General features: G+C 36.5%; 2 protein-coding genes across 6 annotated transcripts in view; one reads left to right on the top strand and one right to left on the bottom strand.

Annotated features, from left to right (window-relative positions):
• METTL25 (methyltransferase like 25) overlaps nucleotides 1-23,873 on the bottom strand; it is an 80,578-nt gene that overhangs the window by 33,566 nt on the left and 23,139 nt on the right. For 2 of the 5 annotated variants that reach the window (XM_050324742.1, XM_050324741.1), the window contains exons 1-3: nucleotides 14,392-14,943; nucleotides 8,824-8,988; nucleotides 4,394-4,494 (exon numbers count right to left, since the gene is read on the bottom strand). In XM_050324742.1, coding sequence (XP_050180699.1) covers nucleotides 4,394-4,494; nucleotides 8,824-8,988; nucleotides 14,392-14,467 — 342 coding nt within the window. In that variant the 5' untranslated portion in view covers nucleotides 14,468-14,943. Of the gene's footprint in view, nucleotides 1-4,393; nucleotides 4,495-8,823; nucleotides 8,989-14,391; nucleotides 14,944-15,066; nucleotides 15,320-23,873 lie in introns of those variants that run through there. The other 3 variants (XM_050324739.1, XM_050324740.1, XM_050324743.1) reach the window with 3 other exon arrangements.
• Nucleotides 15,375-21,809, top strand: CCDC59 (coiled-coil domain containing 59). Its single transcript, XM_050324747.1, has 4 exons — nucleotides 15,375-15,510; nucleotides 16,665-16,890; nucleotides 18,191-18,290; nucleotides 20,341-21,809. The coding sequence occupies exons 1-4, from the start codon at nucleotides 15,390-15,392 to the stop codon at nucleotides 20,500-20,502; spliced, it is 609 nt and encodes a 202-aa protein (XP_050180704.1). The 5' UTR covers nucleotides 15,375-15,389; the 3' UTR covers nucleotides 20,503-21,809.

Genomic DNA, 23,873 nt, shown 5'->3' with positions numbered 1-23,873 from the left:
TGTAATATAGGTATGCTACATCCATCAAATTTCTTGAAATAAATCTGTACAGGAGTGGATTTAGTGAAAGAGAATTTACATAATCTAAGCATACTGCTGAAAATTACATTTATTTGTCACATCTATCACCAATACTCTCCTCTGCTCAAAGCTGGTGAGACTGCATCTGGAGTGCTCTGTCCAGTTCTGGGCTCCTCAGTACAAGAGAGACATGGAGCCCCTGAAGCAGGTCCAGTGAAGGGCTACAAAGATGACTAAGGTACTGGAGCATCTCTCTTACGAGGAAGGGCTGAGGGAGCTGGCCCTGTTCAACCTCAGAAAGAGACATCTGAGAGGGGACCTCATCAATGTCTATAAGTATCTCAAGGGAGGGTGCCAAGAGGATCCAGGCTCTGCTCGTGATGCCAAGCAATAGGACATGAGGCAACAGGCAGATACTGATGTAGAGGAAGTTCCACATGAATTCGAGGAAGAACTTTACTGTGCAGGTGACCACACACAGAACAGATTGCCCAGAGAGGTTTTGCAGTATCTCTCACTGGAGATATTCAAGAGCCGTCTGGATGCATTCCTGTGCAACGTACTCTAGGATGACCCTGCCTGAACAGTGGTCGGATCAGACGATCCCTTTCCAACCTTACTCATTCTGTGATTCTGTCATTTAAAAAGGAAAGAAAATTGTTCAAGGAAATGATTTTACCTACTCTTTTATGTAAAATATATAATATCTAATTATGCAGAACATGTACACCTCCACTTCTCGAAGTTTTTAATTATTTCTGTGAAAAGCAGCATTAGACACAAGAGACAGCTAGTGAATTATTCCTAACTCCTAAGTGTGACCTCTAGTGGCTGTAGATACAAACTGCAGTTTGGGGAAAGTTTGTTTAGTTGTTTCCAGGCAAAACCAAAACACTATTACATTGTTAAATTAGTACTGGGAGAACAGTTTTTAAACGAAAGAAAAAATGGACTAATAATAAGCAGACAATGATCTTGTACTAAACAAATAGACTGCATTACATTATTCCCTGTTCTATCTTCCCTTGATTACATAGGGAAAGGTAATCAGCGATCTGTAGCATATCTGTCAAGCATGAACTTTTAAAATGAAATTTCCATGATATAATAAACTCCAAAGCTCTCGTCCACAGTGAGTTGGGTACTATGTTTAAACACAGCTTTTGGCATAGTGCAATCAAGAACTTTGTCTCCAGAAGCATTCCAACGTTTCCCAGCATGAAATCACAAATGTAATGGATGCTGAATGTAGAACTACATCATCCTTACATTACACATAGCAAGTCTTGCTGCACATGTTGCAATTTCCAAGGAAAACTTTGACAAATACATTAAAGAAATGAAATGCACTTAAGCAAAGAGGAATCAACATTGGCTTCTTTTCAGAGTTTAATCAAGTACTTCTTTAAAAAATAAAGTTCCACGTGTATGAGAGGAACAATGCTTAAAAGGGGCAGTAAACAACTGAAAAAAACCCCTTTAGTTATTTTGTTTTCATTCAAATCATTAAGCTAGAAGTGATTACAGTGGTATTAAAATTTTTGCTTTTATTCTTATTTTACTATTTATTATACTACATTATAAAATACCAACAGAGAGCAATATCCTTTACCACCCGTGATACATCACGGCTATGGAGGTGAAATGGAGGGCATTTTTCAAGCTGTCAGTGATCTGTAATATCAGAAAGAAAGACCCTGAGGACACGGGCTGTTGTAAAATGTGTTTTCATGGCTCTAGATTTTTTAATTAAATGCCGCATATATTTTGTTTTGTGAGAAGGATAGAAAAAAGTCAGTAAGGAAAAACTCTCCAAAAACTTTATAATTGCTATATTCGTTTTAAGTTGAAAGGAAACCAAAACAAAAGGAGTTGCTTTTTCAAAGACCGAGAAGGAGGCTTTTCTTTTTTTTCCTCATAGTAATAGGAAAGTTCTTTTCATATATTAGGGATTTGTAACTTTGAGCAAATAAATGTTGTTACAGGGTATGACTAAAATGGAAAAAAGTTAATATAGAGCAGTAGGCATTTCATATTCAGTGATATACTGAAATAATATTTTTTATTAAATGTTACAATTTTTTCAAAAAATAATCCTATGTAAAAAGATACTCCAAGCCATCTGATAAAAGTGCATAATGCCTGTAAAAAATTGCAGCATATTGACATACTGAAATTATACTTAATAACGATTGGTTTGAGATTTTATTAGTAACCAGCTACATCGAAACTCCAGTTAAGTTATTAAGATGGCTTTACTTTTTTGCTTTCTGAACATGGGTTTTTCTTTCCTTTCCTCCTGAATCTCATAGGAACTATTTAAATCTAAATGAAAATGCTATATGAAACACCACCTTACAGCAAATGCAGAGAACATTTAATATTGCATTATAAGCAAAGTATACTCTCCTACAGCTTTTTCAGCATGTGAAAGTCTTCAATTCTTGAACAACTAATACTTGCCCGAAACAAAAGGTTGGCAAGTCAAAAAACATGCTTATGATAGAATAAAAGACTTTCACAAATCTGCTGCTACTCTGTTTCTGTTCTTTACAGAGCACATCCACTTTAGGAGGGCACCCACACCTGTCACTGCGGCTAGTCCTTAAAGAGCTGCTGGAGAGACTGCCTTCTATCACTGTAAGCAATCACAGATGCTCACACATTGATTGTGTCTCAACCAGTAATATTTGGCCCTAATTTTAAGGTTTTTAATTTTTAAGCTCTCTATTTACTTGGTAATCCCAGTTACAAGAAGACCACCTAAAACTTTGCCTTCGTCAGTCGTACCTCACAAAACAAATGGCCAGGACTGAGAATTCTGATCTCTGTATCCAAGGATGCCACAGGCCTGACCCAAACCTATCAAGAGTACTGCATCATTTGCTTATTTAAATTAAACTCAGTTTGAGCCAAATAACGTCCTAACCAAAGTTCAGCTTTAGCAATTCAGAGCTTAATCCAAGTTTCGGGGCCTTCCCTACGGTGGTACCTACAGCAACTCAGGATGCTACAGGTACATTAATTTTAAACTTAGACGTATTTACTTAGGAAAAAGTGTTAAGAGAAAATATGCTCAGCATAAAATCCAGGCAGATACCTGATTAATCTTTGGTTTTAAACAAATATAGTTTGTTCTCCACAAATCTTTGTGGAAATGAATATTAGCCTGAAGGAAATTAGTCTCCATTTACACTTAACGGCTCCTTGCACAGAAAGGAATTGCAGCTCAGATGTAGAAAGGAATCAAATGCAAGTCCAGAGCCATTAGTTGTCTCTACTTGAAAGCAAGGATGAAGATACATCGTCCAGTTACTAGCATTATAGAGATTAAATGAATAAATGAACTCAGCTCACCCAGATAGTGAAAAATGTAGCCTTACCACAACATAAGTCTAAGGCATGGAATCTAACAGAAAGTTTAACATGGTAAAAACTTATAAAAAACCTATACGCATGTAAACTGAGGAAATGGTATTGGTGTACCTTTGTCTAATAGAATGTGAAATACACTACTCAAAAAAGTCATTGTTGGGGTATTTGTGTTTTGTCAACAGATCCACAAGCAAAACTCTACACAGTTTTAATGAAACAGCAATGTAGTGCACTGTGCAATCATAATTACATGTTAAAAAAATAAAAGGTTAAGTTACAATCGATATTTGAGAAAGGAATCCTGCAATTCTTTACCATTGACGGAAGAGTTTGCCATCTGATGTATGAAATGGCCAGCTCATACACTAATTGCTGGGTGATAACGGTGTTGGGTGTCCAGTTGTCACTGATCTTTTACCAAACGTATTTCATATATACTCTGCTACATAAATCTCTGCTTAACTTCATCTATCTTCCAACTAAAAGGGTCATAACTAAATTCCAAATTAATAGATCTGAATCCATGTTAAATAAAGGTGAACAGTATTAAGCAATGGGAAATAATTTAAATCTTGTGCCAGAATAAGATAAGCTTTCCAAATTTCTCAAGAAACTCTGCTTTGGTCTCTATGTGGCACTGCTGTGTGCCTGACATAAGGCAGCTCTCCTACTGACGTTTATGGAAAATTGCCAGCAATATCATAGTGATAAACAAGGCAGTACTTGTCCATAGCAAAAAGCAGTACAGTTTTTAGCTGTTCAACATAATTTCTTAAAATTACTCATGAGTGATTATGAGCCACTTGAAAGGCAGCTCCTTCGGAATCACACATGAACAAAATTGTCTCTCATCTTGGCCCTAATTGCTCTTCTTTAGCTACAATGATGTACAGAAAAAATCAAATCAGCGGTGACAGAATATCAAAATGATGCATTTGCATACAACAAAGAGAATAATTTGGAAGGTACCTGGAAACAGTAAGAAATGTTTTCATACCTGCTTTATTCCACAATAATTTGCTATGCTGTCTACCAGCTCTGACATCACCTGCACTTCATGTGACTTCTTATTGTTCATAAACTCATCCAGTTTGATACCTGTACCAGATTAAAAAAATAAATACACATTAACACAACTCATAATAACAAAGACTTGTGACCAACCAGGAAGAAAATCCCACCTAACATATGCTACAGTGTTTCTATTTTCAGGATAGTAATTTTTAATTAAAAATTCACTAAATTATTACAAGATTAAACTTCTAAATTATGGATGAATTAGTAAAATGCTACACACTGTAAAACTCAGGGTTTTTTAAGATGTAGCATATCTACCAGATATTAGACAATATCTGACCAGATATTAGACAATAGCTCCTACTATAAAATTGTGCTATTTCTCCCTGATCATTATAAAATATTTATTTTTGTCTCATTTATCACATTTACCTTGACATAAATGAAATATAAGGGCAGGTACAATTAATAATCACAGCTTGTTAATACTGCGGATTTGCTCACACTACCAAGTAGGAGATATTACTAATAAAAGTTATGAGTGATACTGGGAAAAGTCAAAGGAAGGCGAACTTTCCTTTACTTTATTTACCCTATGGATGGGTTATAGAACTGTTATGCCTTTATGGTAGAAAATCACTCATTTCAGTGTTGCTGGAGAATGTGTTAATGAGATGGAGTCAATATTTATCAGGGTTTGTTTCTTGTGGACAACACCAAGTACCCACTTGCTAATCTCTACGCCATCCAGCTAAAGCAGGAGCTCAGAAGTCACTCCATTGGAAGAAACCCACACATTTCTCTTAGGGGACTAATGCTACAGTATACTTGGATATAGTTAAATTGATGGAAATTTTTCTGAGTGATGGTAGAAGAAATGGGATCATTACTGATGGACATGCTCATAGAAAACAGGACTTTTCTACACGACTAGGTGAATTAATATACTTTCCCATTTGCTGCTTTTTGCGCAGTATGTGTTCATCTGTCCAGAAACTGATCATTAGGCAAAAACTATATTCATTCCTTGATCAGATCATGCTGGGAATACAGCCAAGTGTGTTACTTCTTTAGAAGAGAGCAGGGAATTGAACTGAGCTCATAAGAAGTCCAGTGTTTTCTCCATTTCTCCCAAACCCCACAGGATCTCTCTATTTCTTAAACATCTGGGGTTTTTATAATAAACTGTTATGACAGTACTTAAAATCTAATATAGACTCTATGAACTGACAAAAGAAAAAATAGACTTAAATGCAACAAAGAGCAGAAACAAGTGTTTGTCATTTCACTGAAGATTCTCCCGAACTTTGAAATTGTGAAGATCTACATAGCATCCTAAAAAGCTTTTAATTTGTAAGCATATCAAATTAAATAAAAACAGATAGGAAAAAAATTAAAAAGAAAAAAGGTCTCTCTGTTTATATTTGAAGATTTTTGTGTCTGGATAGGCTCATCAGGAGAAGTAGCAGAATCAGAACAGGAAGAAACAGACATTTAACTTCTTGACAGAAATAAAAGTTGTTTGACTGGTTTCCAAAGCAGCACTGTCACTTTGAATGATGACCACATATTGCACCTTTACTCTTTTCTATATTATGAACTCAAATGACTGAATGGGGTAATGCTAGGTGAAGTATTATTTCAGAGAGTACTTAATCCAAATTAAGTATTTCAGTAATGATAGAAACCTGGAAACATGACCCAGCTTATATAAGCTGAGGTTCCAGATGGAAAAAGCATAATTTGTTGATATCTACATATATAGATTATTTATCACCTTAGTTACTAAAGTTTCTTAAACACTGTTCGACTTCTTTTCCTGCTTTCTGCAGGATGAACACACTACTATCAGCTCACGGAAAATGATACTGTTTGCAGAAAACTGTGGATTTTAAAATAAATTTTATTGTTGTTGCATTTTCTGTTAAAATTTGGATAGATTTCTACACTATTTTGAAAATCAAGCAGACATATTACAAACTAATACAAAAAATATATCTGAGGACTGTTTTATATTGCCCAGACAACTGAAAATTTGAATTAAATAGAAGTATACTAGTTTTACACACACTGGGTAAATTCCTTCTACTATCATGAAATTACTTTATTGAAAAAAAACACTATACACATAGATTTCCTTATTATGCGCACAACTGATGTAGGCAGAACAAATACTAATTTCAAAAAAATTAAAAATTTAGAGAACCATCTCCTTTTGTGATGAAAAAAATAAAGTGGGGTTCAAATATTTTACAGAAGTACCTTGGATATGATAAAATGACAGAAAGCTTAATGTTAGTAGTTTTAGTTGGTATTGAAATGTTGCTCATTTCCACTGTTAACCCCTAGCACAGGTACCTGTAGAGAGAGTACTCTTAATCCAACCCTCACTTCTTATATCAGATACAAACCCTGTAACAAACCAAGTTTTCTCTGCTGGCTTCCTCCCCTTGGGCTGGGCTCTCCTGGACCCCGTGTGCTCAGTGTGAGCAAACTGATCGTGCAGTCAGGACTACAACAATTCCCATTAGGAAGCAACAGAGAACACCCTTTAGACTCAGAACTCCATTCTGAGTAGTTGTGTCCACAACATGCTGAAAATGTTCATGCTTACCAATTATTCCAAGGAAGAACAGCAACATATCTATATTAAGGTTGTTAAGAAGTTAGAGAACTATGTAAGTATGAAACTGTGGGAATAGGTTCAAAAGCCTGTTTGTCTTAGAACAAGAAAACATATTAAAAACATCTGAAACATAAATGGAATTATCCTTAATATAAGCAAGGCTATCATAAAGTTGCCAATTTTCTGAAACTTACATTTCTCTTGACTTGCAAGTGTTAGTGTGTCAGGAAAAAATCATATCTTCTAAAATGCAGAATTAAGTCCAAAATACCTAAAATAGCTTAAAGATCACAGCTTCCATTTGGCAATTTGCATGTTATGAATCCATAACTTGGTCTTTTGCTTCGGTCAAATGAGTACCAAGAACTTCAATTAAGTTAACTTAACTGATACTTACTGCCAATTCAGCGCAAAGGTTTTGAATTATAATCCTATTGTATACATTTGGAACACGCTTTATTTTTCCTATGAATTACAACTTAGAAGTACTGCAAAAGCACAAGCCCCAGTCCCAGTTATGCAACCAAGCACCACTCCTGCAACGGAGAACAAAATATTCAGCAGTTGTCTTATTCCTGATGCTCCATTTTGCATGCCAAGAAGATGAAAGAATCCTTGAAGTTTTGTCCAAGAAAGTTAATCCAGTTATGAACTTAAGTATGAGAACAAAGTAGAACTACAGAGTTACAAAAAATTCAGAGGAACATGGTGAATGAGATCATAATAAAAATGAAAACAACTAAAAAGCAATTGAGAAAAAAAAAGCAGCATACAGTTGTCAAATAAGAAAAACGGGCTTCAGATGAACTGAGAGCACAAGGAAAGAAGCCACAAAGTAAGATGAATGCACAACAAATCATTAAGACTATCTTAGCCCTGGCATTCTAGTACTTCTAGAAAAACCATGGAGCTAATCATGGAAAATGACAAAATTGGAAAGAGATCACTGTAGAAAATGGGAGAGATGCACAACATTTATATAATGGTGCTATCACTTAGGATAAGAAATGTCAAGAGTTTTAACATATTATAGAGATAAAACACACTAGAAGGCAAAGGCAGAGAGCTGCTCAGCCTGCCTCTTAAAAACTAATGAGAAATCTCAAAGACAGTGACAAGTCTAGAGAGACTGAGGACTCCATGCATAGCACATTTGCATAAAAATTACAGTAGTCCAAGTAAGGATAAATGACAGTTTATCATCTGATTCAATAAAAATAATCAGGGATAAGACTCCTGGTGTCCAACTTGATGCCAACTTGGGAGTGTTTTAATTCAATTTTTTTAACTACAGAAAATTAAATTAATCTAGTTTTATCACATATAATCAGTATTAGTCCAAAACATAAACAATTAAGAAAATCTTTTTTCTTTTAAAACATCACACATTTTTCATATTTTAGGGTGATACTTATAAAAAATGTGAGAGTAGCAACTCTGATTCTTGCTACTCAGGGAGAAGACAAAAAAAGGGAATTAACAAGGTATCTCAAATAGTGATGTGCCCACTTCTCTGTCCCATCCCCTTTAAAACTGAATCTCAGGATGGGTCTATAGATATTGAATGCTCAAATTTTAGCAAGAGAATCCATTTTCTCAATAAAGGTAGTGAAGAAACTATCTAGGAACAAATGAAAATGGAAGTGAGAAGCATGTAGGGAGAAAAATACAGACAAGAAACCACCTTTAAAAAACATAACTCACAGGACTAGAGAGAATAATTAAACATTAAAATACAAATGTAAATATACCAGCTGCTCATTAAAATACAAATGTAAACATACCTGTTGCTCCCTGGCTGTTTCCTTTCAGTGCTTCAAGTACATCTTCTAATGGGGTACACACTCCGAGGTTGGACAAAGAATAATACTTAGCAGCCAGGGCAAACAAATGTACATCAATAAGCTTCTCAGAGTTTTCACAAAATGCACTGGAAAACATGTCATCATCTGCAAATAAAAGAAAAGGAAACAGTGCTTAACAGCTCTCTAATAGTGCTGACAGAGAACTACAGGTAATTCTTAGTACACTAGACATTTATTTTGCTTCTGTAAGTGGTAAAACTCATTATTTTTCTCCATCTGTATTCATCCTTCAGAACTGAGGTCAAATTTTGCTCTTAGCTGAACTAGTGTAAATGTGGAAAAATCTATTGTTTTAGCAGAGCTACTTTAGTATAACTGACAAGCTCATTCAGTCAACATTATCACTTCTTTTGTTTACAAACTTGCTCATTATACATTTCTTAGTAAGCCCCATCTGCCAATGTATGCTACTAGGTTTTTTTAAAACAATGCAGATGTTTAATATATGAAATATTTTGATTTACTCTCTATTCATGTAGTTTCCAAGCTGCTTTGTAATTGGTGAATCTACTGGGAGAATTAAATTAATTTTATTTCCAATCAGATGTGGGCCAAAGTTAGATTTCAATGTGTATTTTGTTAGATTGATGATGAAGTACTTCAGTTTGGTATTACTTAGTTCTTAGCTTCAAAAATGTGCATTTATTTTTAAGTGAAACATATTAGTATGATTAATTTTTTAATTCTGAGATTGTTTTGTATTGACTAATTCCTCTTTATTTTAACTATTTGTGAATTCTACTAAGTATTTCAAATTTTTTAATATATTTGTAATTATTTTAAATATCTAAATGTAACCAGCCCAGTAAAAAAACTTTTATAAAGATTTGGAAATCTCCTGCTTTGTCTTTTGTGTCATGAGTAGATGTTGAGCAAGTACATACCTAGCACAGCAGCTTTCCTGAATCTGGTATGACAACAGATACAGTTGTTTGTATAGACGTCAGTTCTAATGCTCTTAACTGTCTTGCATATGTTACAATTCACTGAAAACATTCCCAACAGCGTCGACATGTTAATTTTCATGGTATGACACTACAAAGGCATGAGTGAAGCAAACAAATTTTGGATCTAAGGATGAATAAATACTGTCTAAGCTGTAACCAAAATTAACAAAGTTTCAGTATCTGCATGGCACTTCTTATTCTACTTCTCTCCACTAGAAAATAAAAAGAGAAAGCCACCTCTCTCTCTAAATGACTGCCTTATTTGAACCTCTGAACATCCAGTAAATTTTAGTTAGTGAAGTCTTCATGAAGGATAAGGGTGTAACAGGATATTAGAGACCAGAAATAAAGACTGCAGTTTTTTAGGGAGAAGGGGGAATTTTGATTTCTAATGTCTCTTCTCTAAGATATATTACAGAAAGACAATAAATTAGATGTGTGCATTTTGAAATGACTGAAGAAAAATAAATTTGGTTTCCAACAATACTTTCAAGTCGAGCAAATAATGGAAGAGGCCAGCATAGTGGGATAAGACAGTCAAACACTTCTGAACAATGGAGAGAATTGGTTTTTTTGTTTTCTTTAAAAAAAAAAAAAAGTTTCAACAGAAGTGAATATCTACACCCAGAGATTATTTTTGCTTTCTGCTGGGTAAGTGTTATGCAAGGAGTTCTTACAAGAAATTATCACAGCCTGAGTTATTGCTGAAGAAGAAAATTTCAGTTTATTTTTAAGGGAGCTTCACTCATTTAACTTATTTTAGATTTTCTGGAAATGAACAGTGTTCCAGAAAATTCACAGGCATTCACAAATTGCATTAGTCTGAATAAGTAAAAAATGCATATAAATCTGTAGGTCATGCAATGGAAAGAAATCACTGATCTGCCAAGAAAGAGAACAAGGTTTAAAAGACTCATCAAGCAATAAATTCTATGTCAACAATTACTGAAAGAGCAACAGACATGAGAAATTAAGTCAAAATGTGCAGAGCCATTCAGCAGCTTTGTCAGGTGAAGGAGAAATCTAATTTCCTTGATGAGAAGTGGGTGTTCCGTTTTGTTTCATGCATATTATGACCACTTTAAATTGGTCTAGTATTTAGTATAACACACTAGAGAAAAGTTTGGCACATTCTACTATACATTTATGTTGTTCTTTATCTCCAATTTTTATTTTCTCAGTGACTGGTTTGGTCTCACTAGCCCTCCAATGCATGGTTCAGATATATGTATGACATAGATGCTGGCAAAGGTTTGTGTCAAAGCCCCAGACTTGCTTAATATCTCAACCCAGAATGGCATCTCACTCCCAACAGAAGTTTCAACGATGTTTAGGTCAACATATATATCCCTTCATCTAGAAAAGTCATTCTGAGCAGATATGAGCTCATTAAAAAATGGGCCCAAATACTGATTACATATTAAAATATTACGGTAATTACATCAATACTGTACTAAAGCTATACCTGGAGTGAAAGCTAGGGCTATCTCACCAATTTCTACTGCAAGGTTTAAAGTCTCCTTTCTTCAGACTGAATCAACATCAGCTCCTTGGGTACCATGATGACCATGTCCTTAACATCTACCAAAAGACTAAATGCAACAGTGACATTGACCTAAGACACCTCACTTCTACAACACCAGACATCGTGCAAAACACAGCAAAACCTGTATCTCTCCTGTCCTCTGTAAAGAATACAAGTTATATACCTCATTGGGAACTTTCAGCAAGCAATCATTGTGGAAATAAACATCATGTGAATTACATATACAAACTTGTTACAGCACAAAGAGAAACACTACCCCGACCCCCGTAAGAAAACCATTAAACCGATAACCTTGAAGAAATTTACCCTCATTTTTCCCATCTAACCTTCAAATAGCTCACCAAAATCAACAGTATAGGCAAATATTCTGCAAACTAGAGTTCACGATATTTAGCAACCCAGTCTTCCTTTCACCTTACTTCCTGCTGATTCCACTATATCACACAAATAAAACTTATCTTGAAACTTAATAACTTTCCTAGATTGAAGTCTGATTATTGAAATTGGGAGTTTTCTGCTTCTTTTGTCAGAACTCATGAAAAGCTTATAAACCCACTGCTTGCCTATTTTCACTTTTTCAGCAGCTGATATTAAATATATTTACTATCCTTACAAACCCACTTAGCTGAAAGTAAATGCAGCAATACCCATCTTCTATGACTTCCTTGAACTTGGTTATCTGTTGGAAGAACATGAACAGAACTAGCAGGATATCATACAAGATCACTTTTAATACTCCTGCTAAAGTTAAATTGTTGTCCCAGCTTGCCAGCTAAAAATCTAGTATGTCTTTTAAACAGTCAGTCTGTACATTTGCAAACAAATCTTCAGAGGAAAGAAAAATATGGCCAAAAATTTGAATTACAGTACAAACAGTAATTTACAGTAAAATATGAAAATACTTAAACACACATTTGTCTGTGCCTGTGTCCAATTTACAGCAATGACGCGATAAACAAAATGCAATATGGCAAATGTCAGCTTTTCGATGTACAGAAACATAAACCAGTTTTCTGAATCTAAAAAGGGACCATTAATTTTCCTGCAGGGTACAACTGAAAATAAGGGTTACATCTTTTATATGATCATTATGATGAAATGTCATCTTATGAGTGTTTGAAAATATTATTTGAAATTGATTTACAGAACATGTGATGTAATGTTCTGTAACATGATTATCTTTTTGCTTATAATACTGTACCCGGAATTGTAATTTCTTGCTTGCTAGCTTCTAGAACTACAATTCTGCATATGTTTGTCAAAACCCCTTCAGTAATATAAAATACTGACCAGAATAACAACTTTTGTGCCAATCTGCAACGATGTAACTTTGAGTTTACAGAGCTGTGTGGCTATGAACTGACAAATTCACATTTTCAGATCAATTCTGTCAAATGTAGCTTATGCTTCCCTATAATTTAACTTGGGATCCCTATTAGAACAGATCCTTGAAAACTTTTCATAATAGTTTAGGATTGCAAATGTGTAAATGCAAAACTTCTCAAACTCTTAAGAAGCAAAGGTTTTACCATGTGAAATAAAAATGTAATTTTCACCTATTTTGAGTAAGGTATTGGGGGTGATGACCACAAATTCATTTGAGCATGCAAAACAAATCTATCCTTACAGATATACTCTAAAAAAGGTTGCTCTATGGATAGCAGCATGTTATGACAGCCCTTTAATACCCTTTCAAAGGTAAATATAAATAACTAAAATTTAAATACCTGATAATTTTGAATACAGAAGAGTAATTTATGTTTATGTTGGGTTTCAAAATCTCTAATTGTTGGTTTCTGATCTCTAACGTTATTGAGTTACACTAGTCCACTCAAGCTATGATACTAAGCTTCTCAATCTTAATTTTAATACAGGTTAGAAGTGCATTAATTTTCAAATATAAGTAATGTTTGCAGGTATCTTCACTGAGAAACTCATATTCTACTATTAAGTCTTTTCATCTTATGACTGGATGGACAGATACCATGCAGTCAAATGAGTAAGGCATGAACAACCAAATCAGCAACAACATGCCCATTCCATTACAGTGCCTTCTGTTAAATAGCATATTTTAAAGATAGAAAAAGGAGCAATCTTTTTTTTTTTTTTAATTAGCAGAAATAATCCCTGCAGGAATCATGGAGGAAATTCTGTATTTTAGCCACAGCGTGAAGGCTTCATATCCTTTTAAAAGATGTGTTTCATCTTAGCCATAAATTGCCTCTTTTGTTTCAGTAATTGCTGTAACATCCCTTTTGAATATAAACCATTATTTTCTGATTTTAAAATCTATACAATACTCTGCCTTCTGATTCTCATTCTACTCTACAGCCACCACATTAGAGTTTGAATAATTTCATGTGCTTTTCCATAGAAATGGGTAAGATCAGAGTAATTTTCAGTTAGTGTTCTCTTTTTGATGATTTCATATAATAATGAGTTTTGTTCCAGCCTCTATTTACATTCAATTTTATGTTCTGTCTCTCTGAATCAGTTCTGACTCTGACACTACCTGTCAAGAACATTAAGTTTGCCCTTGCTGCTTCCCAATACTTGCTTGCTGCCTGAACCACTGTCTTGTTTCCATCTGGCTCTTGAAGTTAATTTATAATCCAGTGTCTTTTTCATGCACAAATAAACTCCGTGAGTTTTCTTCCCAGATACCTCAATCCTTTAAAAATGAGGCTTACAGTTAATATTTTGAGAGGTCTTTAGATCCAACAGTGAAATGCTGCAAGCGATGTAGCAATTCACAGTTCTTCAATCTCCTTCCAAGTCCAAATCATTATCTTAGCCTGTCTTGTATGCCAAAAAGTACACAGCTCCACATGCTACTGTCGGTGGACCCTTCTATTATACTCCACATGCTTTCCTGTCTCCCGTGCCATTTAAGGCAGCGTTTCAGTGCTAACACAATGTGACAGCTATCTACACTCCATAAGCTTTGGCACAAAGCAGGTTTTTCTCGGCTAAGTGCTTTGTCAGAGATTTTACCTTGGTTTTGAAACTGATCTCTTTGCTTGGGCTCAGTCCTCCCAAATACCACATCTTTCAGATCCTTTATCTTCATTTCTGCGCTCTGCCTGAAAGACTATTACTGGTATGTTTCCCTTCTAGTCGGACTGCAGTAAATTCAGAAACACAGTTCCGTAACTGTCTTCCTCTTGAGGTACGTGAAAATTACTAAAAATATGAAGTGCCTCTTAAACAGATCCTGTCTGGAATAAAACAGCTGTCTTCCTCTGCCAGACGCTCATTATTGCAGATATGTAGGAAAGCGGTGTTTAAGCCTTTTCCAGCTGTCCTCCACATCTCCCGTTTCAACATCTGACTGTTACACCTTTCCACTCATGCGGAGAGTTTTTGTTTGGTTTGGTGGTGGGTTTTTTGGTTGGTTTGTTTGGTTTTGTGTGGGTTTTTTTCCTTTCATTTTACTTCTTCAGAAATTAGCGTGAAGGACTCTGACGGCTGGGAGTTTCCCTTCGTTTCTAAATGAACAGAATGAAATGTATAGAATGATAATGACAGAATGAGACCACGGCCACAACTGCCACTTCTGAGAGGCTGCAGTGCAATTCCCACGCGGTTGCGCTTCCCCTGGACCGCGATGTGCCCTCGCACCGCCGTTTCGAGGAGCCGAGCGCCCTCCCCGCGCCCCGCCCCACTCACCGTGCGGCGCCGCCGCGGGGCCGGAGGGCTCCGCCAGGGGGCGCGCGAGCGGCCCGGCCGCGCGCAGCGCCTCGAGCACGGCGCGGGGGGGCGGCGCCACGAGGCGCTCCCAGAGCCCGCGCGTGAAGAACTCCACGGTGTGCGCGCGGCACAGCGGGAGCGCGCGCCGCACGAACCGCGCCGTGCCCCGCAGCGCGCGCGCCGCCTCCGCCGCGGGCAGCTGGGCCGGGAGCGCGCGGCCCGACCCCGACATGGCCCCGCGCGCGCGGCGGGCGGTGGCGCAGCCCCGTGATGTCATCGGCGTGCGCCGCACCGGCAGCGCGATGGCGGCGGCGAGGCGGGGCGGGCGCGGAGCGGAGGCGGGCACGGCTGCCCCAGCGCCGGGCCGAAAGCGCCGGTGGAGGCCCGTCCTGCTGCGCACCGTCGTGGGCAGCGTCCAGGAGGGTGAGCCGGGGCCGAAGGCGGCGCCGAAGGAGGCCCGACTGCGTGGGCCAGCTCCGAGCTGGGCCTTAGCCACGGCCTTAGCGAGGGTTACGCCTTGCGGAGCGGAGGGCCCGCCTTGCCCGCTCCCCATCGGCTCGGGGCCGGGGACTGCAGGGCTGGTGGGGGGCGGCCGGTGTGAGTCGAGCTCGGCAGTGCTGACCCTGTGGAAAGCTGTATATTTAAACATACTTGAAAACAGGTTCGGACTACTGATAGGTGCTTATGCAGATGTAAAAATGAATAAGAAAAAGAGCATCGGCCTCAGCAGCACTTTTCTGAACTTGTAACTTTGGAGAAAGAATTAACGAAAAAGTTATGACTAGTTTGAGTTTGACCGTTTTGTTAGTGAATATTATGAAAGCCAGTAGCTCTTAAGACTAATGCAATAAAAAAATAACGTATTAGGAAAAAAAAACATGTTTAGCTTAAACTTTGGTAAGTTGTTCCATAATGACTGAGACGAAAATAACCATTATTTGTTGCTTCCTTTACGGCTAAACGATTCTCTGATGTAGCATACCTTTGGAGCAGTAGAAAAACTCTTTCTGAACATGTGTAGAAAGAAAGTAGTAGCAATAAAATATCGTTTAAATGCAGAGGTGTAATGAATTATTAATACAGCACAATACAGTGATTTAGTGACTTTTTCCTGTGTCACAGCAGCTGCTGCTGACAGTATTATTATCAGTGTCTTAGTGTCTTCCTAAGGCTTCCTTAAGGAGCTTATATTGGGATCTATTTTGACGTTTCTTACGAAGCTGTCAAAAGTAGGAGAGAAGTGAAACGTTACCACATCTTTTCACTGTATTCAGAAAGCATTGGCGAAGGTGTGTAATGCTGAGCAGGCATTAAAGAGCGATGTCTGCAGCCTTTTCTCCGGGGTTTAGGCAATAATTTTCAGTAAATCTCTACAAGCTTCAATGCTACAGTAGGGAATTATAATTAAAACAGTTGTTGTTTCCTTGAATTTATTACTGGTCCTTATTAAAATTGACACACATAATGGCTTTTTCCATTTTTTAAAGAAAACAGATTGAAATTGTCCTGACAACAGTGGAATGGTTTGGCGCATTTGAGTGCAGGTGTATTTAACTCCCTTTTTCTTATGTTTTCAGGACGAGGATTTGCGTTTCGGAGGAAACAAAAGATTGAAAGACAGTACAGGAGATTATTGAGAAGGGGAAGAAAGGTCCATTCCCAACAGGATGATCAGTTTACTGATACCTATCCAGAGCACTTGAAACATCTTTACCTGGCAGAGGAAGAAAGGCTTAAGAAGCGGAGGCACAGGACACCAGAGGATTCAGTGTTACCAGAAGAAAAGCCTAATAAAGCAGAAGAGTAAGTTTTTAAAATATGTCTTTAAAAACAAGTAATTGTTTTTAATCATTTAATCGTTACTTCAGATCTTACACTTTACATGGATTTTGGTAGGGTGATGTGCTTTACTAAAAATGCCATTAGGTCTTAATTATTTTTCCTGATTGTAAGGAAAATAAATTGCAGTGCTAGTAGTTTTGAGATGATGAGGCGTCATTGTATTGCCACAAGGTGGAGATAAGAATAAAGCAAAAAGTTTTCCATTTTTCTCCAGAAGAGAGTGGTATTTTCAAATGAAATTATGAGCAAATATGTTCTCTTTGTTTTTCATCTCAATCTCCTTGATGCTGATGGGTACTTTTCAGCTTTTTGTAGTGGAAGTGATAGAGTAATCAAAAACTTTATTTGGGAACAGCCACTAAATATCTGGCAAGGCTTATATTTTTTAAATGTGAAATGTCTTTGCTACCACACTGTTTATGTAATGGTTTTGTTGTAAATCAGAAAAAAATAATTGGAACTAAATAACCCGAAAAATCCACTAAAAATAGTGTGACTGTAAATGTCAGACAAATGGCACTGGTTTTCTTCTTCTGTTTTCTTTGACATAAGCAGTCTTTTATATTACAATCTGGAAGGAACAGAGTTGCAGTTCCTTATTTCACAGCATTAAGGACAATACTGTACCTTTCCAGTATCTAATTTCCCATCTAATTACTGTGCCATCTCATTCAAGAAGAAACTTTTAGGGAGGGGTTGTTACTACTGTCCTTTTTCACTTTGCCATGTCAACCTGACTTCTCTGGCAGGCAGTCTGCCAGCACTGGCTGTCCTCACGTCTCTGCAGCTGCATCTATGTGTTGGAACTAGAAATAGGTAATACAGCTCCAAGCTAGTGCATTCAGTTTTTCTAGCTCTCAAGAGCTGCCATGATGGGGAAAACTCTTTTAGGCACTCTTTAAACTTCACGAAATATCATCCATGTGAGGATCCAGCAGATAAGGTATACGTGTTACCAAAGTTGTGTACAGTTCAGTCTTTGGTACATTTTGCATTGAAGGAGTTTAGTTTGTTGTGTTTTTGTGGTGATTGCTCACTGCATGGCATGGAATGGTGTTCGGGATCAGGGAGAAGTGGTGCAAACAGTTCTACATTCAGTGTGGAAGGATGAGTCTTCTAAAGTCTGTATTTGTAATTGACTTCCCTAAATGTGCAAAAACCATTGGAAGACATTGCTGTGATTCTGCAGTGACTGTGGGATATATGGTTATGCCTCCTTGATGATAATCAGTGTCTGAAGTACATGTACCTTTTCTTACAGGTCAGTTGTGACTCAAGGGAAGTTTAAGAAGAAAACATCCAATCAGAAGGCAAAGGAAGAGTATGAGAAAATAAAGGCTGAGCGTGCTAGGAAGAAAGAGGTAAATCTTAAACAAAGTTCCTGCTTGATTGTAGACAAAGACTAGATTAATACCATTTCTACCTGTCAGTCTCCCAGAGAGGACCGTAGGAGAAGAATACAGGTACTAGCACCCTTTCAGTGTTTTTCAACTTGACAGTTGTTACCAGCCATGCAGGCATTCAGAATATCATTCTCTTTGTTCTTACTATTTTTGTCTTGCAGTTGCCGTTAGCAGGATTTTATTATGTCAGTTGGTAGATCAAGAAAAGCTTAGAGCTCAATCTACATATCCCAGTGGATTATATTAGACCACTTAAATATTGTAGAAGGGGAAGCAATAACAATACCATCATCTTGTGATGAAAAATTAAATATCCATCCTCCTTCTTATGGCATTACCATAATGCAGTCTTCATGTTACCTTTTGATGTACTTTGACCAGCAGTGAAACAATTAAGTATAATAGTATCTGTGGTCAAAATTTTTAGTAATTCCCCTCATTCTAATTTATTGGGAATTATTTTTATAGGACATATCTTAATATTATCCTTGTTGAATGACTCACTTGAGTTATTGATTTGAGACATCCTTATTTAACTGGTTTTATTCTCTCCCAGTACATTGTTTGTTGCACGGTAAAGTGGCACACAGTGCAACTTGCAGAAGTTGTGTGACTTGCTGGTGGCATACTAAATTTCAGTAACCATTGTATAAGTATATAGCTGGGTAAAACACTCTATTTCTTTAGTTTAGCTGTATTTAGTTTTATGCAAGCTGATCCTTTTGTGAGTCTGGGTGAGTTACATGGTTATTAGCTGATAGCTGCTTTTTTGAATGTTAGCTATAGATCATGCCAAAAGAAATGAATGTTATGAGCAGCTTATTTAGAGGGAATAGGAACAAGTAAAACCCCAGCAAGGCTGCGAGGATTTTCCTTTGAGCAGCTCATAGGAGTTGCCTGAGGAGAACTGTTGGCATTTTTAGTCTTATTCAAGATATTTAGGCAAAACAGGGTGGCTAAGTGCCACAATAATAATAATAATGTATGTGGAGTACTGGCATGATTATCACATACTTTACCCTTATGTATGTTAGCAAACACTGGATTTGCTGTTATTTATCTGGGGAAGAGAAATAAGCTTAAAAACATAGTTTTGGCCTCCACAAAGGCATTTTTTGACCTAAAAAAGCTAGGATTTAGTAAACATCAGAAAAACATAATGTAAGTAGCAACTGTCTAAGATGAATGTTCTTGCTTTGAGAAAGCATTTGGTTGGTAGCTTAAATGGGTGTTGTTTAGAACACTATGCTGAATTTAGTGGTAGAATTATTAGATAGGAAGTGAATTACAGGTAAGTTAAAATAGATGCTACTCTGCTTTTTTAAAAAAAGAATAAATTGTATTATATATATTATAAATTATATTTGCCAAATGTTTTGGCAAAATATCTGAAGGATTTTGAATGGAGAGAAATTATCTTTGCATGTTTTTGGGGGGCACCGCATTTCAAAGTATAAACCTTATGAGAAAAAAATCCTCCAAAAGAACTAAAGTGGTCCTTCAGTCTGATTTGTGTGTATTGCACATTTGCGTTCTGTCTGTCCCATGTGGATGTGTCCAGTATTGTTTTTACACTTGTTTTAGCACATCTGCACTGCCAAGACATTTAATGTCAGGGAGCTCCTGTATTGCAGTCTTTCTGTCTTGCACTCAAGAGGAGAAAGTGGGGAATTTTTTGCAGCTTTGTCATTTAAAGAGAATAGTCAAGGAGAACATTTTGGAGAAAGGAAGTAGTATGCATTGTAGCAACAAACCTTATTGTAGGATGTTCTGCTGAAGAAAACTTGACTATTTTCTTGAAGCTTTAGGCTATATAATATGTTTTGATTGCAGTATGTGCTGAAAGAGCATCCTGATTATGCTTTTAAGAGTAATGGTGTTTCTACTGTTAGTACAGTACTTAATTGCCAATATCTATAGAAAAATTAATTTTATTGCTTTTAGGTAGCTTCACAGTCATAGAAGGTATGTAATTATTTTATAATCATATATTTTTATTTAATTTCAGGAAGCAGAAAAAAGAAAACAACAAAGAGAAGAAGCTCAACGATTGTACAAGCAAAAGAAAATGGAAGCTTATAAAATATTGAGTAAGAAGACCAAAAAAGGACAACCAAATCTAAACTTACAAGTAGAGTTTCTTCTTCAGAAAATACAGCAAAATACCTGAACCTCTGCATATATTTGAGTTATGTGTGGACATTTTATTAAATTACTTTTAATAAATAATGTTATTTTGCTTCTACATTACTTTTGGTTTTTGTTTGATTTATCTCATAAGTCCTGTAGTGATACATATTTATCCTGAAAATATTCTATGCTGTGAGTAAGAGAGATCTGGTACCTTGAAAATAAATGGTCTGTATTTCTAAAGTTAAATTCTATTAGCTACCTGACATCTTGGATTCAAAATCAATAGGGCCCGGTACCATCTGAACATGAGTCTAACACTTCCTGCAATTGTGACTACTGAATTACACTTGCTTGAGAAGACTCAAGTGATACATGGGACATATTTGATGTCTCATGAACTACCAGTTCTGAGAGCTTGTTTTATGTGTGTTTGGATAGGGTTTGGCACATGAAAACAGAGAACATACACTATACTTGGATGGCTATTATTCATCATTCTGCACAAAGAAGAAAACTTACAAAAGGTCCAAAAATGTTTTGAATGTAAAGATCTCATGGACTTGATACATACTTTGTGCTTGGTGATTTTTACTGGCTATGCTGGATCAGGTAGATGGGTTTTGGTATACTGAGCATATCAAGTTTAAATCTTTGCTCTTTGGAACATCTTTAGAAAAAGAATTCTTTTAAACTTTGATTTGTAGATGCAATTAGTGATCTTTGACCTAACAAAGTGAAAGCATTCTTTGTAACTGTAATAAGTTTCCAATACAACAAGTAAACTATTTTCCTTAAGTTTATACAGGAGAGTACTATTATACTTTTTCCTTTATTTCAGTCTACTTTGGCAACCAAGAAATAATACTGAGGTTTTTCCACATATAATAAAGATTAGGTAGACATTAAAGGAATATGTTGGAAGAAATTTCTTAGGATGCACTTCATAATATTTGCAGTACATTTACAGTATTGCAGTATTATTTGTAGTATTACATTATCTCATTTAGAAGTTGATGTCAACTGCAAAGAAGTCCTTATTTAAAATGCGTAGGAAAACCAGTTTTGAATTGTATGACAAGCGCTGTTAAATAAGGAATAGTTTAGGAGTTTGAGTAGGCTGAAATGGTACTTGTGTCAGTATCCCAAGGCTTTTCCACCTCATTTTGTTATACTTCTTGCAAGGCTTTAAATCCTCATGCTGTAATGTCATCTGGAAAACCTGTACACAAGCCGTAAGTTACTGCACCAACATAAAGTGTGGGAGCTTTTCCTGAAATGGGCGTGTCCATTCTATGAGAAAAAGGGTGTGTAAATTTAACATGCTTATTCTGTTTAAAACTCTTCTCTCTCTGGTTTTGGTCTGGGTTTTTTATCTTTTTCCTGATAATTGCTGTAATTGCCAGTTTTGAATGGTTCTGAGCTGAAATATTAAAGAGCAGAAATCTGCAAAGTACCCAGAAAATGGGAAAGGCAAGTTTTGGTATAGAGAGTCTGTTTTGATTCTTGTCATTCTAGGCTGTCAGCTTTTACTTTAAAAAAACAAAACAAGTGTTTGCCATTATTAGTTTTGGGGATTTTTTTATCAGGAGGGCTAAAGACTTAAAATGTTAGCTTTGTGTTCCTTCTGAATAACATGAAACATCTTCCATGTGAATTCATGCTGCTGCCATTTTTTGGTCATGTGTGTCTCTTATCCTATATGATGTCTATCATGTTGAAATATGAAAAAGGAGTGTAAGTCATGTTGCTGTTCCTTTTTTTTTTTTTTTTTTAAAGTCACACACTCTGCGCTCTTCTCTAGCAGTTTATTTTCTGTTCTCTGAAAGCCTGCAGATCTCAAGTACTGATGTCTTTCCAGCACATTATCTGAATTAGATGGAAGTGGAAGGGATAGAGCTGCACAGTTTGAAATTTTATTCTTGTATATATAAGTTGTGTAGTCAGTGAATGCAGGCAACTTTCCGCATCTCTCTCTTCTTTTTTTCCCTTTCATTATAGACCAGTGAAGTAGTGAATCAGAAATAAGGGAGGGAAGAAAGAACAATACATTCATATTTTCTTTTTGGTTCTGAGGAACAGAATCTGAAGCTTTCCTTGCTCCTTTTGCAAGTAACTTCTTGGGAAATTCTAATAGTAACTGAAATAGATCATCTCATTAAGCTAACTTTGATAGCCCAAGGACTTTCTTAACCTATACCCATCTCAAAAAAATTTTTTTCCATGCCACTAATAGCAAAAATAAAACAAAACTTTTGATACATGAAGTTACTAGGGCTTTGGAAATGTGGGACAAGGTAGGCTTTGGATTTTTTTAATCTATAATCTGATAAATTATGTCTACATTAGGAACTGGGTAAAGAACATGAAGTTAAACACTTGATTAGTCTTAGTGTCTGTTTCTGCTTTCACAAAGTAATGTTTTGAACCATTAATCCAAGAATTTAGAAGCAATTCTAAATGGATTAATGGACAGAAATTTTGTGAGCATAAGGAAAATGGAAGGGCACCTCACTTTAAATAAAAGTCTGTGAGGACAGGACAAACCTCTGAAATACCAACTTTCCACAGAATTCTTATTAACTCGTGCATGCCTTCTGGAAATTGCTGAGTGGATAATGAACTGAGCACCATGCAATAGCTTGCTGACTCTAAAGAAAACCTTTATGGGATATGAAAAAGAAAAAAAAAAAGAAAGTCTAAGGTAGTTCAGTCTGAACTTTTGGTAAAATAGTTGTTTGTCCATTCATAAAGCTGCTGTGTACCTCGACCTACAATGTGCAAATTGCTCTACCTTTTAGGTATAGCTTTGTCATTAACTTTGTTTTCTTCTGTATAGCTTTTAAATAATAGCAATTAGGATCATTATTTTCAAGTCTGGATTTATGTATTTTCCCCAAAAGATCATCTCCACATTTGTATCTAATTTTATCTAATAATCTTGCTATCAACCTGGTTGAGGAAATGCAACGTTTGTTGAGAAACTATGTTTTAGGATCTCACTTTTGCAGATTAAAAAGGAAAAAAAGTAAGCTAATTTATTCAATCCACACTTGCTCACTAGAAAATGTGTGTGCTGGCTTTGGCTGGACTAGAGTTGATTTTCTTCACAGTGGCTAGTGGATGACTATGTTTTGGATTTGTGCTGAGCACAGGATTGATAATATAGAGATGTTTTTGCTATTGCTGAGCAGGGCTTACACAGGGCCAAGACCCTTGTACTGCCACGCTGTCAAGGAGACTGGGAGTGCATGGGAGGTTGGGAGGAGACACAGCCAGGACAGGTGACCCCAACTGACCAAAGGAATATGACCATGTAGTGAAAGCTATTCTGAGACACAAAAATTAGTAAGTAAAAACAACAACCAGGGAATTCCAGAATTTTTTTTTTTTTTTACTAACTGAGGGTAA

This window comes from Myiozetetes cayanensis, unplaced genomic scaffold (assembly GCF_022539395.1).
Source record: "Myiozetetes cayanensis isolate MyiCay16 unplaced genomic scaffold, myiCay2020 scf3, whole genome shotgun sequence".
Taxonomy (NCBI): domain Eukaryota; kingdom Metazoa; phylum Chordata; class Aves; order Passeriformes; family Tyrannidae; genus Myiozetetes; species Myiozetetes cayanensis.
Note: the sequence above shows the minus strand (reverse complement) of the source record. Positions and strands in the feature narration are given on the sequence as shown.

What these genes read in the sequence shown, in the direction of transcription:
- CCDC59 (XM_050324747.1), top strand. Translation starts at nt 15,390, where the DNA reads ATGGCGGCGGCGAGGCGGGGCGGGCGCGGAGCGGAGGCGGGCACGGCT. An exon ending in CGTGGGCAGCGTCCAGGAGG is followed by an intron (nt 15,511 to 16,664) that starts GTGAGCCGGGGC and finishes TTATGTTTTCAG; the next exon opens with GACGAGGATTTGCGTTTCGG. An exon ending in AGCGTGCTAGGAAGAAAGAG is followed by an intron (nt 18,291 to 20,340) that starts GTAAATCTTAAA and finishes ATTTAATTTCAG; the next exon opens with GAAGCAGAAAAAAGAAAACA.